Genomic DNA, 20637 nt, shown 5'->3' on the forward strand with positions numbered 1-20637 from the left:
GCTAGTGGTGGAGGTAGGACTCAATGATGGAGTTAGTCCAAAGCTTTTTTCCTTTCTACCCCAGCTGTTTTGCTGATTATGACTGTTCAACATTGATTCAACATGGAATCAAAAACCACAATATAAGATATATAACAAAGCAGAACATTTAGAAAATCAAAACTCAAATACATTCTTGGAAATGGCAACCCACTCCAGTATCCTTGCCTGGAGAATCCCAGGGATGGGGGAGCCCGGTGGGCTACCGTCTATGGGGTCGCACAGAGTCGGACACAACTGAAGCGACTTGGCAGCAGCAGCAGCAGCAGCAACTGTGGCTCAGCTGGTAAGGAATCCATCTGGAATGGATCCCTGGGTTGGGAAGATGCCCTGGAGAAAGGCTACCCACTCCAGTATTCTGACCTGGAGAATTCCATGGACTGTAAAGTCCACGGGGTCACAGAGTCGGACATGACTGAGCGACTTTGACTTTCACTTTTCACAACTCAGTTCAGTTCAGTTCAGTCACTCAGTTGTGTCTGACTCTTTGCGACCCCATAGACTGCAGCACACCAGGCTTCCCTGTCCATCACCAACTCCCGGAGTTTACTCAAACTCATGTCCATTGAGTCAGTGATGCCATCCAACCATCTCGTTCTCTGTCAGCCCCTTCTCCTCCCTCCTTCAATCTTTCCCAGCATCAGGGTCTTTTCCAGTGAGTCAGTTCTTTGTTTGCATCAGGTGGCCAATGGAGTTGCAAAGAGTTGGACAGGACTAAGCAACTTTCACAACTAGAATTTTACAAATCATATAGTGGTGTTACTTTTTGTGTAGTTTTTTTTTCTTTCTTCTTTTCTTTTTTAAAGTATTTACTTACTTGACTGTGCGAGGTCTTAGTTGTGGCATGCGGGATCTTTAGTTGCGGCATGTGGCATCTAGTTTCCTGACCAGGGATCAAACCTGTATTGGAGCGTGGAGGCTTAGCCAGCGGACCACCAGGGAAGTCCCTGTATAGGTAGTGTTAACGTGCTTTATCTTGTTTATATTATAAAAAGAAAAAGAAATTATATGACCTGTACACATTCTTCTTACCAAAGGTATGTTTGATTCCATTTGCATTTCACATCATTAGAGTAAATGGTTTATCATTTTTCTTCTTTCGCCTTCCTGAAGTGCTGCATATGTTAAGCTTGTTTGTGTGAAAGCATGCTAAGTCACTTTAGTCATGTCTGGGACTCTTCGTGACCCTTTGGACTGTAGCCTGCCAGGCTCCTTGTCCATGGGATTCTCCACCAGGCAAGAATACTGGAGTGGTTGTCATGCGCTCCTCAAGCTTTGCTTTACTTGGACCTAAAAAGAAAGAAAAAGGAAATAAAATTCTCAGGGCCAAAGAATCCTGTATAAAATCAAACACAATTGGAAAGCAAAGGGTAAATATTTATTTTTGTTTCTCAAGTTCACCTTCCTGAAGCCTGTTCTGTGACTTACTTTCAGTGATCTCTTTATTTCTTTTAATTCTAGAATTAGAGTTCATTTTCCTTATAGACTTACATAGTCTTTAAGGAAAATAAACTTTTTCAATCTCATATACATTTTATTAACCTTAACTAGGACGCAGTAGAAAATGAAAGGGATACTTTCATTAAAAAGGGAGGCATCAGGATGAATGAAAATCATGAGTTGAGACTTCTGTGAAGCAAAAGGCTTTCAATTTCTAATAAGAGTTATTAGGAAGATTTTCTTAGGCACACAGCCTCTCCACAATCTGATCACATCAAGCCCTGCTTTACATCCTCAGAGGCTCTTGTTGGCCATTTACAGCAGGTTTCTTAACCTTTTTGAACATGTGAATCTTTTAGAAATTAAATAATAATGATGACATTGCCATTTCTGAATGGGTATGTTAAATGAATTAACATCAATCTGGATAAAATCATCTCTATGTTTGGCTATATTAACATTGATTATTGAAGCATTAAAGACAATTTGATATGCTTCACAACAATTTTCATGAGATGAAGGCATTTTATGTATTTATTAAATAAAAAATAACAGTGATAAAAATGAACACTACTATAGCAACTATGTTACAGGTATCTTTCTATGTGCTTTCAACAGAACTAACACTTTGAATCCTCATGACAACCCTATGAATTAGTTGCTATTCTTTATTTTACGGGCAAGGAAACTGAGGTATTGCTAGGTTAAATAGCTTGTCTCAGGTTCTACAGTTGGAACCCATGCAATGTGGGGGTAGAACCAGTATTCTCCATCATGGGGCTGCCTAGTAAAATTTTCAGTGTTCTGGTGTGTCTCATTAATATGAGTTGGTGTAACTTAACCTTAGAATGAAAGCAATGTTGAAACATCTGCTATGTTTAAACCACCAGAGCAAAACACGATCCTTTCACAAATGTGCTCATCTCATTGCCACTATTTGCTTCACGCCTCTACTGGATATATACTGGTACTGTGCTATGCAGTGCTTAGTTGCTCAGTTGACCCCACGGACTGCAGCCCACCAGGTTCCTCTGTACATGGGGATTCTCCAGGCAAGAACACTGGAGTGGGTTGCCATGCCCTCCTCCAGGGGGATATATACTGAAGCCCCCAAACTTATTAATATTTAAATATTTCATTTATTGTTTTTAACCAAGAAACTATATGTCATTGCTCCCTTTACTGTGAAACTCCTGAAGAAAGGTTACATCTAACTCCTACAACAAAGATTCTCAAAGCTTGATTCATGGACAATTTGCACCAGAATCCCTGACCAGTCTTCTTAGAAATGCCTATTCCTGGGCTCTAGCACAGATTTACTCATTCAGAGTCTTAGGGAGTGGAACCCACCAACTTGTGAGGACCACCTTTTTACCAGGTCCTTCTAGTTACCCTGCCTAGGTTGTCTACCCCCGCTTCTACATGCAGCACCTGGAGTTCCCCTGAATACAAGATGCTCTTTCACACCTCAGAGCCTGAACATGCTGTTTCCTGTGCTTCTTATGCTTCCTCCTCTTACTGTCTTCTGAACTCCCACTCCACTAAGATTTAGCTCAAAAGTCATCTCTGCAAGGTTTCCCTGGGCCCATCAGGCAAGAGTTAGGTGCTTCTTCCTCTGTACCCCAATGCGATTAAACTCATGCCTCCACCCTAAAATTACCCTGCAACTGGTCTGTGTACTCTATTACCTGGGGGGTCCCCTGAAGTCTCTGTACTACCCATCTTTGTAAACCATGAAAGATGATATCTGACATGGAGCAGTAGGGACTCTGAACTTGCTGCTTGAATGGACTCAATGCTACCAGATGACTGGGATTAAGTCCTGACAGTTCTGCAGTTCTTAATTCTACTGAGGTGGTATTATTATCATATACATCACATCTTTTAGAAAATAATTTTCTAGCAGGTGGGAAAAAGAAAACACTTTGATCATTTTTTTCTTCTTGCACATTTATTCCCTTTCATTCCTCCCTTTAAAAATGTTTTATATTTTGAAAAAAAATATATGTGTGCTTCTACAAAATTCAAAGGATCCAAGATAAGCCACCTCTTCAGCTATATCCTCCAACAGTTGAGTTCCTTACAGCGAAGCAGTCATTATTAGTTTCTCGTGTATCCTTCCAGAATCCTTTTAGATACATATAGGCAAATAAGTATTATTTACCTATAATTATTTTGCACCTTGTTTTTTTAAACTTTGTGATCCTTCCATGTAAGTACATAAAAGCACCCTCTGCTTATTAACAAATGAATACTATTTGATTCTATGAATATACATATATATTTTTAAATAAATAAGACACCTCTTGATCGACATTTAGATTGTTAAGGTATTCTCTACCATCACTAATGCTACACTATGAAAGTGAAAGTGAAATTCACTCAGTTGTGTCCGACTGTTTTCGACCCCATGGACGAGTCCATGGAATTCTCCAGGCCAGAATACTGGAGTAGGTAGCCTTTCCCTTCTCCAGGGGATCTTCTCAACCCAGGGATCGAACCCAGGTCTCCCACATTGCAGGCGGATTCTTTACCAGCTGAGCCACAAGGGAAGACCAATGCTATACTATATGTACAGGTAATTTCACAAATGTGAATATATTCATAAGACAGATTTCTAGAAACAGAGTTGTAGGATTAATAGGTAGAGATAAGTTTTATCAAAATGGTTTTCATAAAGATTATGATTCCCAGGTGGTGCTAGTGGTAAAGAACCCGCCTGCCAACACAAGTTAGACAGAAGACATGTCTGTTTGATCCCTGGGTGGGAAGATCCTCTGGAGAAGGGAATGGCAATCCACTCTAGTATTCTTGCCTGGAGAATCCCATGGACAGAGGAGCCTGATGGGCTACAGTTCATAGGGTCACACAGAGTCGGACGTGACTGAAGTGACTTAGCACGGCATACCCATTTTCACTCCACTAGCAACAGATGAGAATGCGTATTTATATCCTGCCAATAGTGTTTTCTTTCCTGGTGGTGGTGGTGGTGGTTTAGTCGCTAAGTTGTGTCCGACTCTTTCAACCCCACGGACTGTAGCCTGCTAGGTTCCTCTATCCGTGGGATTCTCCAGGCAAGAATACTGAAGTGGGTTGCCATTTCCTTCTCCAGGAAATCTTCCTGACCCAGGAATTAAACCCAGGTCTCCTGCATTGCAGGCAGATTCTTTACTGACTGAGCTATGAGGGAAGCTAAAATGGAGAGTAAAGGAAACACTTTACGGAAGTGTAGGCACAACTACTGGCCTAACTCAAGAGTAAGAATTGTTTTTTGCAAAAAGTTAACACAGGTGTTTGCTCTATAGGCCTTCCCCAGGCAAGATGGCACTGGGGTATTTGCTACTGGTCTAGCCTCGATATTCTTTTAAAGTCTGGAAGGCTTAGTGAGTCTTTAGAATAATTTCTAATCTGTTCTAGAAGTGGAAGACATCCTATTCATTCTACAAATACTTACTGAGCATCTATCCTGCAGCAGGCATTGTTCTGATGGCTGAGGTATGAACAATAAACAAAATAGACTAAAGTCCCTGTTCACATTAAGATTGTAATGGGGGGAGGTAGGCAGATAATAGACACAATACACAGATCTGATGTATGGTATGTTAGTTTACAATAGGATCATGGGAAAAATAAAGAGAGAGGGAACAGGGAGTAACAAGAGTTACTTTTGTGAAGGGTGGTCATGGAAGGGCTCTCTGAGCAGGTGACATTTAAGCAAAGACCTGAAAGCAGTAAAGGAAGGATCTATAAGGCATCTAGGGAAAAGAGCAAAGACAGGAGTTAAGGGTGTGCCTGGTGCATCCTAGGAACACAAGGAAGGATGCTGGTTGGGGCTCAATGAGCAAGGGGAAGAGACGAGGTCGAGGTATGGGGTTTGGGCAGTAGGCCTCATAGGAAAGTAGGAAAGCCATTGGAGAGTTCTAGAGAGTTACACTGAATTGTCTACTGAGAACAGACTGAGAAAAGGCAAAATGGATGAAGGCAGAACTAGTTATTAGACTTCCTTGACAACAGGTGAGAGATGAGATGGGTTAGACTGGGCCGGTTGCCATAGAGGTGTGGATGTGTTTGGACTGTGAGTCTATTCTGAAGGTGGAGCTAGCAAGATTTTGTTAGGTTGAATGTTGGATGTAAAAAAGAAAGAAAGTGAGAATGACTCCAGGGTTCTTGGCTTAAATGGAAGGATGGAATATCATTTACTAGGACAAGGAAAGAATACAGGTAAAGCATGTATTAGGGTGAATGGGAGTTGTAATTTGAGTTACCATGGTTACCATGGCTTTCTGTGGCTAGGGCTCTTAGATGGCAATGGTTCCAGATCAGATGAATAGCCCAGACCAGACCATGACTGTAATGTGTTCTTGGGAAAAAGGCTTGATTCCTTTGGAAAAAGGCTTGATTCCTTTGAAGGAATGTGTGCCCATGGGCACTGTTCTCTTGAAGCAAGCCTAATCCAAATTAGCTTTGCACTGAGATACTGCATTTAAGATTCTTAAATTTTCTCTTTCCCTTTGTGAACTACTTAATGAAAGGAATAGGCAAATGTGCATGCACACACACAACTAATAACCTTGAAAACAATTCAAAAACTTGATTTCTTGTCTATGGTATAACTAGCAGAATATGAACTCTGTATGAGAGGAGTCACTGTTTTCCCAAATTCAAAAACTCAATTTAATTTTTCATTTGTGGGTCTATGATGTCATTAAGACACCAGTTCCGAGATAATGCCAGTTTAGACTGGTACAGGACCCACACGAAGACAATCTCAAAAGTGCCTGATTGAAGAATCTAAACAGGAATTCACTGGACAAATAATCCAAAAGGAAGGAATGCACTTAAAAGAGTTGTGACTAAAGCACCTGGTAAAACGATATCCAAAAATCGAAATGAATATTTCAACAAACACATAAAAAGGTGAAGGAAAGCAAAACCAGTAAGTCATATAAGTGGAGAAAAGAAAAAAAAAGGAACAGAAACTAATACACAGGGATTACTTCAAAAGGCTAAAAAGAGTTTAGAGTCTGCGACCTCATGGACTGCAGCCCTCCAGGCTCCTCTGTCCAAGAGATTGTCCAGGCAAGAACTCTGTAGTGGGTAGCTATTCCCTTCTCCAGGGGAATTTTCCGACTCAGGGATCCAACGGGGGTCTCCTGCATCGCAGGCTGATTATTTACCGTCTGAGCCAGCAGGGAAGCCTGAAACAGATTTGGGGGAAGAAAATTTTTAAAGGTGTCCTTGAATGGGAGGCGAATTCTATACAAGTGTACAACGTCAGAGCACAGAGAGCAGCACTTTTCCCTAGCTAACAAGCAAGACCAGCGGGTACCTCAGAAAGAAAACAACCAACTGCTAGTAGAGAGTAGCTAAGGGAATCCAAAAGCAAGCAAAGTGGTGGCCAGACTGGGTGACTCAGAGGCATGACTCAAACGCGACACTGGGGGTGTCAGCTCCCGGAGGCCGGGGGCGCGGCGTCAAACACATTTTAGGAAAGTACCAGGCGCGTGGAGGGCGACAGGAAACCTCCCCGGGGAGCGGCCTAGGGCTCCTCCTGCCCTCGAGTCTGACCTCTTACCATCCGCACCAGGAGGAGTTTCTAATCTCCAGGTTTCCCCTTCTTTTAGAATCCGCCCCTCCACCACCCCCACTTTCCTTCCACAAAGCGTCACGCGGCGTGTGTGTGCGAGACGTCGGGCCCCTCCCAGCCGCCCTCCGCCCTGCGCTCCCCGCCACGCGCCCCCCAGCCCCGCCTCCTCGGCGAGCCGCTCCTTCCCACCCCGCCTGCCGCCCGGGCACGCGCGGCACGAACGGCGCCGGGAGCTGCACTAGACAAACACCTGTCCCGCCTGGGCCCCGCGAGATTTGGGGCAAAAGCATAGACAACAGTGGGCGCGTTCTCGCGAGGTTTAGGAAATTTCCCACGGCCCGTGTTGTGTCTGAATCGAGTAGTGGAAGGCGGTGGGAAGGAGGTGTAGCGTGAGACCGGGCTGCCCGCATTGGACACATGCGCAGTGCCGCTCGCGCGTGCCGCGCCAATCCTGCAGCGCCTTCAGCAGGTTTCGGGCTGTGGATTCCAGTTCTCCGGGTTTTGGGGCTCCCTGCGGGAGGCAGTGCTGGATCTGGGAATCTCTAGGAATTGAAAGGGCAAAGCGGGGAGGGGGGAAGAAAGGGGTGCTGCAGGTTGGGAGGACGGGTAGGGTTCGAGTCCTGCACCTTTCTTGTATGCCCAGACGGGCCAAATTTGCTCGGGGGCTTCCCGGTTTAGGTCGCCTGAGATACACTTCGGGCAGCGAGCTGCGTCCTCCACTGTGCCAGGCCCTTGGGAGGACCTTGTCAGAGTCTGTCCCCATTATACCACCCGGGTTCACAGACGTCTTGGGTCTGCGATGAGGTCCTGGGGAGGTTTATGCGACAGATAGCTCCCTGCCCAGGCAGAACCTCTGAGTTATGTGCTGGCTGGGGCAGTGGTGGCTTTCAATTACAGTACACTTTTCACCTCTGGAGAAAGCTTCGCAGCGCTTCGGCGTCTGTATGCAAGGTGGACACAGTAGTGGTGACTTTGCCAGAGGCCTTGGCCTGACCTTATTTCACACCCAAGGAGAAGAAAGCTAAGGCAATAGAGTTCAACCTCAAAAAAGTTTTTCATTTACAGAGCTCTGGTGGCTACCCAGGGGGTCGAATGAACTAAGTTCCTGGTTTGTTACTCCTCCGAACTCCAGGCATCTTTGTAGCTCCAGTACCTAACGCTGACATTACCATAAAGAAGGCGTCCAATGAACGTGTGAATGAATGAAAAGGGCTGGGAACTAAAGGGAGCGGGAAGCCACTTGGAAAACACCCATTTGAGGAGGTGTTTCATCTGGGCCTGTGAAACGCGGCAGATTTTCCCAGGACCCCTCCTCTCTACCCTGGGCTCCGCCTCCTGACCCCTCCATTCCCCGTCCCCTCGTAATCCCCTCCGGTTTTCCTCAGTCTCCACGTACGTCCCTCAGGGCGCGTCCCAAAACCCGGATAACCGGAGCGCTCCCAATGGACCAGATGGAGGGTTCGCCTGCGGAGGAGCCGCCTGCGCATGCTCCATCGCTTGGGTAGGTTTCCAGGGAAGGCAGCGAGCTGGATCCCCTAAGCTGTTGGCGGTGCGAGGCGTCTGGCTCTTTGCGGCTGCTGCGAGGGGAAAAGGAGCGCGGGGGCTGGGTGGAATCGAGGAGTGAGGAAAAAGGGAAGGGGCGGGGGAGAGGGACCAGGGAAGGCGTCGGGGGAATCTCGCGAGGGTTGGAGTTTTGGCGAGAGTTTGTGGAAGATGGCGCCTGTTGTGACAGGGTAAGTCTTGGGGAATCCGAGCGCAGGGAACCGGGAAAGTTGCGGGCGTCCAGCAGCCCGCGGCGGGCGGCGGGTTCGAGGGCCGCGGCACGCTTGGCGTCCGGGAGCCGCGGGGGCGGTGTCGCGTGCGCCGGGCGCGGCGGCGGCGGCGTGTGGTCGTGCGCTGCCCGCTCTGCGCCGCCGTGGCTCGGGCTCCGGCGCGTGAGGGCGGGCGGCGGCGGCGGCGAGGCCGGCGGGTGCGGGTGTGAGTGCGGCCGGGAGCGCGGGGCCCGCGGGCGCCGTGCCCGCCGCGCGCCTTCCGCGCCGCCGATCGCCGGCCCTCCCTCCCAGCCCAGCGCAGCTTTGTTCCTCGGGGCCGTCGCCGCGGTCTCGCCGGGCCGGTGCCCCCAGTCCCGTGCGCTTTGTCTTTACCCGCTGCCCCCCGCTACTCTCTGCCCCCGGCCCTTTGTTTCGCCGCCCTGGGCGCTTTGTCCGACCCGTCGCGCCCCGCATCCTTTCTCCTCTCCTCCCCTCAGCTGGCCTTTCTCCCGGACCCCTTTGTTGTCCCCCTCTCTATTCGGTAGCTGAGTGACCTGCCTCAGCCCAGGCACTAGATTTCTTTCAATTTTGGTTGCTTTCTTTCGAGCGTTTTCCTCTCACCTTTCTGCTTGGTCCGTGATTACCCCCGGAGGCTTTGTCTCCCCCATCCAGTGGCTTATTTGCTTGGCACCCCCTTCACCTCCCATCGTCGGTTGATTTATCCACTACCCACGGTGTTTGTCCGCTGGACTGTCTCAGCCCCGGGGACTCCATCTGGTGTTTCTACGAGAAGACAGACCCTACGGTTTGTTGTTGTTTTTGTGGGTCTCAAAGCTGCGTGGGGATACTTAGTTTCTTCCTCGGCGCTCCTCCTCTCCGGCACCCTTTTCTCTCGGGATTGTGTTCACACCTCCCTACCATCCCTTTCTCTCGGGATTACAGTGTCTGCAGTTTTCTTCGCGGTCTCTTTGGGCTCCTGGTTGTTTTGCTTGGAAAAAGTAGCACTGGAAAAAGACCTTGGTCTCTTGATTATTGCCGCCCCCCCGCCCCCCGCCCCCCATCCGCGCCGCTAGGTTTCTGACGGCCTAGGCCAAGGGCGGCTGTTGTAGCTTTGCGTCTGGATTAGCTGAGGGTGTTGTAGAGGCGCAAGGTGTATTTTTCTGTTGACGTGTGAGAATACTTTCAGTTTTCATGTTGGATATTCATTTGGTGTGTGCGTAGCAGTTGAGTGCGTTTTGGTGTTGAAAAACTTGTGAATGCTGGGGTGGAGAATTTCAGCATTTTCAAGATTCTAGATTTAGAGTTCAGTTATTTTACCAGAAACTCCTACTTTGCGGGGAAAAAGGGAATTTTGCTGCTTGGGAATTTGATACAACTGTTTTACCTTTTCTTAGTTTTTAGATAGTTTACAGTTATATGCTTTTGCCTCTAGATTTATGACAGCCCTTCTGCCTCATCTTTGAAGTTGAAATGAGGAAAGCGCTTAAGAGTGCTGTTTGGGTTGATGAATACTGCTTGTAGAATCTTGTGGAATGCATTCATCAAATGCAGTTAAAAGACATTTAAGTGATAATCTTTAAGGTAAAAGGGCTTCTAGTGTTAAAAGAGCTTTAATTTGTTCAGAGTGCTTACTGTTATGGAAATATTAAAAGCTTGGAGTTTTCTGTGGGAGTTGGGGGAAGGTGGTCTGGTGTACTTAAATGTTGCCTAAATATTCTGGTGCTGAAATAATAGGTATTAGATTTTGCATTGTTACTAGACTGAATATACAGTTCTGGACACTGACCCCCCTCCCCCCCCCAACCTACTAGTTGATCATTACTTTAGAAGATATGTTATCTATAAAGTCATTTGGAGTCTTTTCATTTATAAACCAGGAGAAGTGCTACTAGTAGAGGATATACAAGTGTGAGGAATATTGGTGCTGTGGAAAGCATTTTTTTTTAAGGCCATGATTAGAATTAGTTTGAATTAGTTTAATTTTAATTAATTGAAAATCACCTTTCATAATTGATACTAGAGGCTTGTGTGAAAATTTGCAGTCTGGGTTCCATGAGTGCATAACACCAACAATCATTTCGTCTTCCTTATTTGTTCCTAGTGCGAACTCATTCTTTGGAAGGTAAAATCTTGAGCACACACTGTTGTTTCTGACTGTAAGCAAAGTATGAAGTGTATTAATGGAAGGTATTTTGCTCTGACTTGTGCAGATAAGAATGAGAACATCATAAAAGCAACTTTAAAAGATCAAGTTGTGTTTTTTGTTTTTAAATTGTGTAAGACCTTTATTTTGTGACCAAATAAAACAGCACTTTTATTAAATTACATCAAACAGCAGCATATTTAGAAACATATAGCATGAGTTGTGATTGGGAAACTTTCATTCAGATTATTGACTATTAAAGCTTTAAATTTATTGTGCATGCAAATTGCAGATGGGTCTGTAGAGTATATTTTCAGGAAAAAGTATGAGAGACTCACTCAGAGTATTTTCACAACTATTCTAACATACGGTTTTTAAATAAGTTTAAAACTTACCTGTTGTTCTATACCAGCAGATTTTTATCAGTATCTTAAGTGGCTAAGATAAAAAATAATTTGGGGAGAGGAGGAAGCCACTCTTGACAGCTATAATTCATTAAATAATCTTTGCCACTCTTGATGGACAAAGTATTAGGGGGAAATTGGTCTTTGAAAGTTCTTGCAAATCTTAATTGTGGTATTCGGTCATTTTAAAAGATGTATTTTAGGAACCTAGGACTTGGCTTTAAAACATTATTTTATATTTTGCTTCCTCCTAATACGAAATCTCATGTTATTTCAACTAGGGGCAGTATTTTCTCATGGATTGACTAAAAGTTGTTATTTTTGGCATCTGGCTTTGTGATTATTTCCAAGTTACTCTGCTTCCCCTGGGCCAATTTCCTAACTATGTAGTAAAATGGGAATTGTAGTAACTTGCCACATCTGCACAGGACTGCTGTGCCTTAGGATTTGCAGAAAGCATCTTTGGATGAAAGGTGTGGCTAAAAATCTAGGAATTCTTACTGAAATAAGCTGATGTGAAGTATGTCATATTTTATAGAAAATTACATAGAAGGTTATGAACTAAGTTCTTGGGAAGTCACAGTGGTGATAGTGGGATGAAAAACCCCTGAATATGTACTATAGTTTGGGTAGTAAAATCAATACTTTTTTTTTTTTTTTTAAAGGGACATGGATAAGTAAAACAGATTACAAGGTGGTGTGTGTGTGTGTTGTGTAAGAGACTGAAGATCTGTCAGACTCAGATGTAATAACGCATTTAAAATTGTGGGATGCTTTTCCTCTGTTGATTTGTTTTCCGCACATGGTAATTTTTTAAAATGGTAGCACAAAACGTTTTCATTAGACTCTAGGCCAGAATGTTAATAGTAACAACTAATTTTCAGTATAACTGATATATTTTTTAACACTTTGTCATTTACTCTCAATATTTTCCAACAAGCAGGACCTTAATTTTGGACTTGACATTTGGCCTAGGAAAGTCTTTTGCATTTGGGAGACACTGTAGATATTTATTGAACAAACAAAACCTGTTGCTTCTCTGTTCCTGGTAGATGATGTCATGTCCGATTAGTTCTGCAATCCAGGTGTTATTTCTAAAACTAACCCTTTACATTGTAATTTTCTCTTCTGAAAAACTCTTGAATCTGTCTCTCTCATCCTCACTGCCACAGTTCGTGCTGTCATCGTTCTCACCTATCTTACTATAGACATTGCAGCTTTCTCTTTCTGCTTGTGGACTCACCCTCTGTGTCCAACTTCCACATAGTCTTTCTGGAGTGAATCTGATCACTTCACTCCTTAGTTTAAAAACCTTTCAATGGCTCCCCCTAGCAGCTTTTGTTAAGAGAGGCAGCAGAGTGCAGAGTTTATGAGCTCACTTTTAGGATTTAATCTGAACTGGGTTCCTAATTTGTCTTTGCCACAACCTCAGTAAGATTGACAAGCGATTTCACCTCTCCTTGCCTCCTCCGTGAGTTGCAAGGTAATTATTTTTAGCTCAGTGGGTTGCTGTGAAAAGTAAATGCAAAAAAACATTTTAGGATACTTGGTACAAAGCAGGTGCTGAAAAAAATGTTAGGATGGCATGTAGGGGCCTCTATAATTATTTCATTTACCTTTTCTTCAGTGAGACTGTTTGCCTTTCTGTCCCTTCATAGTCAATTCTCCAGCCATATTTAAGAATTTGGAGTTCCTTGCTTGGGCTCAATCAGCAGTTTAATATATCCATGTGCTTGACAAGTGCTGGTGTTAGTAGATTTGGGTCTGAGGATATTCTAACTGGATTCACCAGGCTGGGTTCAGTGCCTCTGCATGTATTCATGCAGAACCAGGTGTAATTCACTTGGAAGTGTCATAACACAATTTTTTTTCTTAATATATTCTTATACTCAAAAGAGTGTCTAGAACATGATGGGGGCTTCAGTAAAAAGTTTTTTGGACAAAGGACTTGGAGGACTTTGAAGTCTTGATACAACATGGTTCGTGTAAGCAGAATTTCATGTGTACAGGGAATATGTTGATTGCATAAGGAACTTAGCTGCTGAAATACCCAAAGGAATTGATATTTTCAGCTGAAGGCAGCCCATAGCTCCTGAGAATATTGCAGTATAATTCTTAGGCAAAAGCTCCTTTGGATTATTAGAAAATAGTGTATTGTTTGTACAAACTGACAGGCTTAAATATCGTATTTTGTTTTTTTTGTGTAGTTGACTATTCAGTGTTTCTCACAAGGTTACATCGTTTTTAAGTGTTTTAAATACTTCTTAGATGCATAGGGACATATATTAAACCTTAAGACGCTGTAGACTGCTTTTTTGGGGATCCATGTCTTTGAACCAAATAAGTTGATAATCTTCAGGAAAATTCAGGCTTTGTAGACAAATTACTCACAGATAATTTCTCCAAGCTTCAGATTCTACCTCTATAAAATAACGAATGATATTTTTGTTGTATTTATCGGTGAGGCACACTGACTATCAAGTAAGGTAAAATATGTGTCAGATAAAACAGTGTATGTGTAAGTGATTTGTAAATCGTAAAGTTCTGTGTACAAATACTTTAATTATAGTAATCAGTTTCTTTTGGTAACCTTTTGCAGTCAGGATTCAAGATGGACCTTTTTATCTTGCAACCTGTGGTTTGTGGGTCATGTTTTAGAAAGGAGCAGTGTATTTAGTGTAGAGCACCGCAGCCCTTGAAATATGTTCCTTGGCATTTTGAGCAGACATATTTGGTACATTAATGCTTGACCATGCATGTTGTTACGGAGTAATCCCCAACTTTTGGGGGTCTGCTTCTAGGCACTCTAGTCTCTGCTTGGACAGCCATAATGATGAAGGAATGTTGAATGTCCAATTGCTAGCATCTCTCAGACACCCTGCCCACAGTTCTGGATGCCCTGTAGGCCTGGCACAACATCATGATATCATTTACGCTTCATTAGGCCTGCTCCTGCTTCAGGAGGTGAAATGATATCCTGATGGTGTGAAAAGGGTAATGCATTTCCTGCACACAGTTTACTACTGGGGAAAAAACAAGTATTGGGGGCACTGTGGCTTGGTTTGTATAATTGGTTGTAGTTACTTACCTGTATAAATGTTTGTGTATGTTTGTTATGTTTAGACAATGCAGAGTGATAAGCATGACAACTTTTCAGTCAGGTTGTAAGTTCATGACAGTTTTGGGAATATTGAAATTATTTAAGTTTACAAAAGCAAAAAGAAATGACTGCTTCTTAGGTATCCTAAGTGGCAAAAGCCTTGCAGTGAAAATGCTGCACTAGTTGGATGTGAGATGGAATACACTAGAAAATCAAGTTAACCCCTTTAAATTCCCCACCCATGCTTTCTTTTCTATATTCAATATATTTAATTTAGCCCTAGAACTAATGTTTTTTGTGTATGTGTTAATTAGAGTTATAAATGGATAAGAATTTTGTCTCACTAAGTTTGTATAACTAGGAAAAATGTTTATTCCTTTGAAATGAAAGTTGCTCAGTCATGTCTGACTGTTTGCGACCCCATAGACTATACAGTCCATGGAATTCTCCAGGCCAGAATACTGGAGTGGGTAGCCTTTCCCTTCTCCAGGGGATCTGCCCAACCCAGGGATTGAACCCAGGTCTCCCACATTGCAGGCGGATTCTTTACCAGATGAACCACAAGGGAAACCCAAGAATACTGGAGTGGGTAGCCTATCCCTTCTCCAGCAGATTTTCCTGACCCAGGAATGCAACCAGGGTCTCCTGCGTTGCAGGCGGATTCTTTGCCAACTAAGTTATGAGGGAAGCACAGCTTTATGCAATTGCTTTATGAAACCCTATTTTTTTTTATTACATGATAAAGATTGTGTTATATAACTGCAATATGAGTTGCCTTATAAAATAGGGAATCAGTGTTACAGGTATTTTTTATTATTATAAATGAATTCTTTTGTAAACGGGTATATTCTCTTTTTAGAAAAGTGCTGCTGCTTTAAGATCTTGCTTTATTTTTCCAGCGTACTTTTTATTTTGGCTATGCTGCATGGCTTGTGGGATCTTAGATCCCCCATCAGGGATCAAACCTGTTTCTCAGCAGTGCAAGTGCTGAGTCCTCTAACAACTGGACCAGAGAATTGCTTTTTTTTTTTTCCTTTTTTCTTTTTTAAATGGAACTTTTTTTAAAGGGTAGTTTTAGGTTCACGGGGGAGCCTTGTGGGCTGCCGTCTATGGGGTCTCACAGAGTCGGACACAACTGGTGTGATTTAGCAGCAGTTAGCAGTTGGGTTCACAGCAAAATTGAGGGGAATATTTTCCGTGTACTTCTTGCCCCCACACAAATCACCTCTATTATCAGTATCCCCCAATAGAGTGATATATTTGTTATAATTGATGAATTTACATTGACATGTTATATCTCCCCAAATCCAGAGTTTACAGTGGGGTTCACTGTATATTGGGGTACATTCTGTAGGTTTGGACAAGTGTGTGTGTGTGTGTGTGTGCGTGCATGCATGCTCAGTCGTGTCCAACTCTGCGACCCCATGGATTGTAGCTTGTCAGGCTCCTCTGTCCATGAGATTATCCCACAGGGATTCTGGAGTGTATTGCTATTTCCTCATCCAGGGGATCTTCCCAGCCCAGGGATTGAACCTGCATCTCCTGTGGCTCCTGCATTGGCAGGCAGATTCTTTACCACTGAGCCACCTGGGAAGCCCTTGGACAAATACATCTACAAATGTGTCTCCCATGTAGTAGCACAGAGTAGTTTCACTGCCCTGTAAGATCCTTTGGGCCCTGCCTGTCCATTTCTCTCTCCGTCCCTTATCCCATCACGGAAACCCCTGAACTTTTTATTGTCTCCATAGTGTCCAGCATACTTTTTCAAATCATTTAACTTTTGGTTTGAATATGAGGAAATTTTTCATGCAAAAAATTATATAGTTCTGTACATAGCTCCTGATCTACCCACTAACTGGAGAAAGTGAAAGTCACTCTGTTGTGTCTGACTATTTGTGGGCCCATGGAATATACAGTCCATGGAGTTCTACAGGCCAGGATACTGGAGTGGGTAGCCTTTCCCTTCTCCAGGGGGTCTACTGAAACCTAGCTAACTGAGTATTTACAAATGGGAAAGTCTGAGTGAGGTGAACAGGTGTAAGAGCATCTAGAGAACTGAGAGTCTGTTTTCACCAGCTTTTAAGTAAATACAGAGTATTTTTGCATACTTTTGTAACATTTGACATAATATTGTAACAGACATCTTTCTGCAAGTATGTAAATATATCTGTATTATTTTTTTTCTCTGTATCTAATCTGTCAGCAAGCTTCATGAGAACTGGATCAGTATTTTACTTATGTTGCCTAATTGTGGAGCAACTGCTCTTGGCTAGTTTGTACAATACTTGCTGGATGAACAGGACTTGAGTGGATTTAATAAAATATAATACTTGCCACTAGGTGGCACTTAGTTTAAGTGATAAATAAAGCTGACGCTCAGCTAGATTGGTTTTTCTATGCAGAGCCCATTGATAAAATGACCCCCTGGATTCATTCATGTTCAGCTCTCTGCCAGTTTTGGACTGTACTTTCTGAAGTGGGATATGAAACATATAGCAAATAGAAACCTAACTTAGAGTGTTGAAAAACAGAAAGTATAATGGCATTAGAGTTTGTCCTGTGGAAAGAAGCTGAAGTGAAGCTTAGTGAAATTGACAGGTGATCAAATTTCCCACTGCTGAGTGTATTTAAAGCGAAGTCTTACATTTTAGCCCTTGTTTTTTGTTAATAATTTGTGGATCGTTTTAAAGAAGATTGGAAATTAGTTTCTTGGATTTAATGAAAGATGATGGAGAAGTGTGGTCTGTAGGGATACTGGACTATGATTCTATATCCTCTTATTTAAATTCTGGTACGTTGTCCTCTTGTTGTTGTGGAATAACATATAGAAAGTACCTGCATCCTGTGTGACAAAAATTGTTAAATTCATTAGATTCAGGAAACTTCAGATCTGGAAAAGACTTTGTTAATCATATGTTCTAAAGTAATTACTCACTGAAATGTAGACACAGATTAAATAATTTACCCGTAGCTAATGGCTGAGACACATTGAGTATCTGAGCTGAGACTAGTGCAGGGAGAGATTTATGCTGGTCTTTTATTCTTTTGTGTTTATACCACTCTGCTGCCTTTTGAAGTTACGTGCACTTTGTTTTTTAAAATACTTTTCTTCCCCTGTTTTTGTGGGCTCAGATGAAGAATACAAGTCTCGCAGCCCCAGGCCTGGGAGTGCTGCTGCCAGTTTGCTTGACTCTAAGCCTTTCCCCTTTGCTGTTTCCCTGTTCTTTATCTTGTACTGTATTTTGACTGACCAAGGTGGCCACATCCTTGTTCTCACTGCACATCTCCTCAGTCACTCTGCGTTAGTTGCCCCTATGCAAGAACTGCCTGGTTCACTTAACTCCTGGTTCACTCCAGTCTCTGCTTCTTGCCTCCTTAGCTTCTTAGTTCTGCCACTTGGCACTAAATTGCACCTGACTATTTCCAAAACTTCTGGAAGAGAAAATGGCAGAAGAGGAGATAGAGAAAAAAGAAGACTGTCACAGGGAAGGAGGCCACAACTTGAAATTGTATACTGAAAGATGAGCTTGTTTATAAATTTGATGATTTTCATACAGTGATTTTTCTAATGTAATTATGACAAGATAATAATATTTACTGTCTTGACTGCTCAGATGCTAGGTTGTGTCCAACTCCTGCAACCCCACAGACTGTTGTAGCCTGCCAGGCTCCTCTGTTCATGGAATTCTCCATGCAAGAATACTGGAGTGGGTAGCCATTTCCTTCTCCAGGGGATCTTCTCTACCCAGGGATCGAACCTGGGTCTCCTGCATTACAGGCAGATTCTTTACCATCTGAGCCACCAGGGAAGCCCCTCTTGACTGTGGAATTCATTAAATCTGTTGTCTATCATCTCTTCTTATCCAAATGACAAGGAAGTAAATTAAATCCATTTCAGCATTCCAAAGATGGTAGGGATAGTTTTGGTTTGGTGGTTTACTTGTAGCTTATAGTAATGAGTGTCATTATTTGATTTAAATGGATAGTGCTGAATTAATGGGAGTTGTTGCTTCACTGTTGGGGAAAAAAAACAAACCCTACACAGTTATAGCTTTCAAAGATTATTTATTTCACAATTATCGATAAACAAGTCACGTTTCATTCTAGCTTTCCTCTGTGCTACAGTGTGATGGGTACATTTTAATACAGACTTTAGTGGCATGTTAGTCCTTTAAACTTTCTTAGCTGTAAGTCCTTGACGTTGTCAGTTGGAAAATTAAATCTTTTAAATTACATTAGAATTTAAATTCATATAGTAGCTTAGGTGTGCTATTGATTTATTTTTTCATTTCATTTTACCCTGTTTCTACAGCTATTTCAGAGAAGTGACTATCTTGATGTGCAAGTTTTTCTTAAGGGCTAGTTAATGTCATCTGTAAACACTCATCTTGATTATTTCTCTTGTTGGAAAAATAATATGTTTGTTATAAGAAATTCAAAAGTTACTTGAATATATCATGTAAAGTGAGCCACTGTAGTCTTCCAGTAGGAAATTAGCTACTGTTATCAACTGGGAGCATATTCTTAAACTTTGTTTTAAATGGAAATGTTAACATTCTATATTTAAAATGTCATTAGTTTAGCAACCACATTTTTTTTTTTCTTTAAAGCAAACAAAATATTTAAGGGGATTAGGGAACTGACATTTTGGTTGAATGTCTCCTGAGACCTCAACTACACTGTGAAGGGAGATGGTATCTCCATTTCATAGATAAGTCTGAGGGTCAGGGATTTAGTGATTTAACCCAGGCTCACATAGCTTTCCTTCTTCCTTGCCACTGCCCTGCCCTGTACTCAGAGAGCTGCTGTTTATCTCTCCACCTAAATGTTAATCATTTGAAAGCTTCCAAGCTCTCTAATAGATGGCAAGACAGTCCCAGATATAAGTAAGTCTAATACGAGGCTTAGGAGATTATTATATCCTTCTCTATTACAATACTTCAAAAATAAACCTTTATTTTTGACTAGTGTTTGAACTCAAAAGGTTCTCTGAAGTAGCATCATTTGTCTATAAGTAAAAATTTAAAAATAATCTTGTCGGATACTCCTGGGATAAAGTTAAATCAGTTAAGTCCTCTTTCCTCAATTTGTGTTTTTAGTTTTTATCCATCATCTTACTCCTTTTCCGCCTAGAGACCAATTTTCAGGTCATTTAATTATTTTGTATACACATTGTATGACTTTGGACAATTTATATAATTGTGTTGTAACTTAAGTTTCCCCAATTGTAAAATGGGCAGTATATCTCAGAATTCTTGTGAGGATTCATGCATGTATGCAAACAGGCTGCCAGACTTGGCTGTTCTCTGAGAATTACTTGCTGCTGATTTCCTTTTATACATTTCTTTCAAGTCACTGCTTTACCACTTATTTTTATATCCTTCTTTTTGTTACATGTTAAAATCTGATTTTTCATCCCAGACCGTCAATAAATAACCCTTCACCTGGCTCCCAAAACCTGGTTTTATTTTTCTGCATCCTTTGTTTTTTGTTGACCATGATGTCTTTGTTCTTGACTGTTAAGACACTATGTTAACCTCTTGAACATTCCATCTTTTCTACCTATTCCGTCTTTAGTCTTAAATATTGTGGTTTGCAGTCTTTTTCTTTCCTTGCTTTATCTATTCTTTGACTTTATATTTGTATCATTGCCTCAGATGTTTATATCTGTATTTCTAAAACTACTACTAGTTGTTCTGTAGGCCAGCCAAATTTGTTTTTTCCTACCACCTAGACCTGTTATAGCATCCTATAAAATAGGCTTGTTATTTAGTCGCTAAGTTGAGTCTGACTCTTTTGCAACCCCGTGGAATGTAGCCCTCTGTCCATGGGATTTCCCAGGCAAGAATACTGGAGTAGGTTGCTATTTCCTTCTCCAGGGAGTCGTTCCAAACCCAGGGATCAAACCCAAGTGTCCTGTGTCTCCTCATTGCAGGTGGCTTCTTTTACCACTGAGCTGTTTCATGTTCTGGGCTCTCCTTTCCTTGCTCACTGCCATCGTTTTATTCTCCAGGCCGGTTTCGTCTCCTGGTTGGACCACTGTCATAGTCTTGTCAGCTCCTTCCCCCGCACCCCCAAATTGCTTCTGTCTTTAATCTGTGGCTTTTGGTAGCTCATTATTGTACACCTGTTAGTATTGGGAGTTTGTGGGGTTACCTTGTAACCTATTTTTT

General features: G+C 42.5%; 1 protein-coding gene and 1 long non-coding RNA gene across 6 annotated transcripts in view; one reads left to right on the top strand and one right to left on the bottom strand.

The window, feature by feature from the left end:
- LOC113894188 overlaps window positions 1–7160 on the bottom strand; it is a 31956-nt gene extending 24796 nt beyond the window's left edge. Inside the window, exons 1-2 of one of the 2 annotated variants that reach the window (XR_003511510.1) lie at window positions 7055–7160; window positions 857–1329 (exon numbers count right to left, since the gene is read on the bottom strand). This is a non-coding gene — a long non-coding RNA (uncharacterized LOC113894188). Of the gene's footprint in view, window positions 1–856; window positions 1330–6510; window positions 6553–7054 lie in introns of those variants that run through there. The other variant, XR_003511511.1, reaches the window with a different exon arrangement.
- Window positions 7161–8540: 1380 nt separating this feature from the next.
- Window positions 8541–20637, top strand: part of RBPJ (recombination signal binding protein for immunoglobulin kappa J region) — a 115240-nt gene continuing 103143 nt past the window's right edge. The window contains exon 1 of one of the 4 annotated variants that reach the window (XM_027544211.1): window positions 8541–8567. Coding sequence is in view for 1 of the 4 variants with exons in the window: in XM_027544212.1 (XP_027400013.1) it covers window positions 8780–8799 (20 nt within the window). In the remaining 3 variants the exon portion in view is untranslated. The other 3 variants (XM_027544212.1, XM_027544213.1, XM_027544214.1) reach the window with 3 other exon arrangements.

This window comes from Bos indicus x Bos taurus, chromosome 6 (genome assembly GCF_003369695.1).
Source record: "Bos indicus x Bos taurus breed Angus x Brahman F1 hybrid chromosome 6, Bos_hybrid_MaternalHap_v2.0, whole genome shotgun sequence".
Lineage (NCBI taxonomy): Eukaryota > Metazoa > Chordata > Mammalia > Artiodactyla > Bovidae > Bos > Bos indicus x Bos taurus.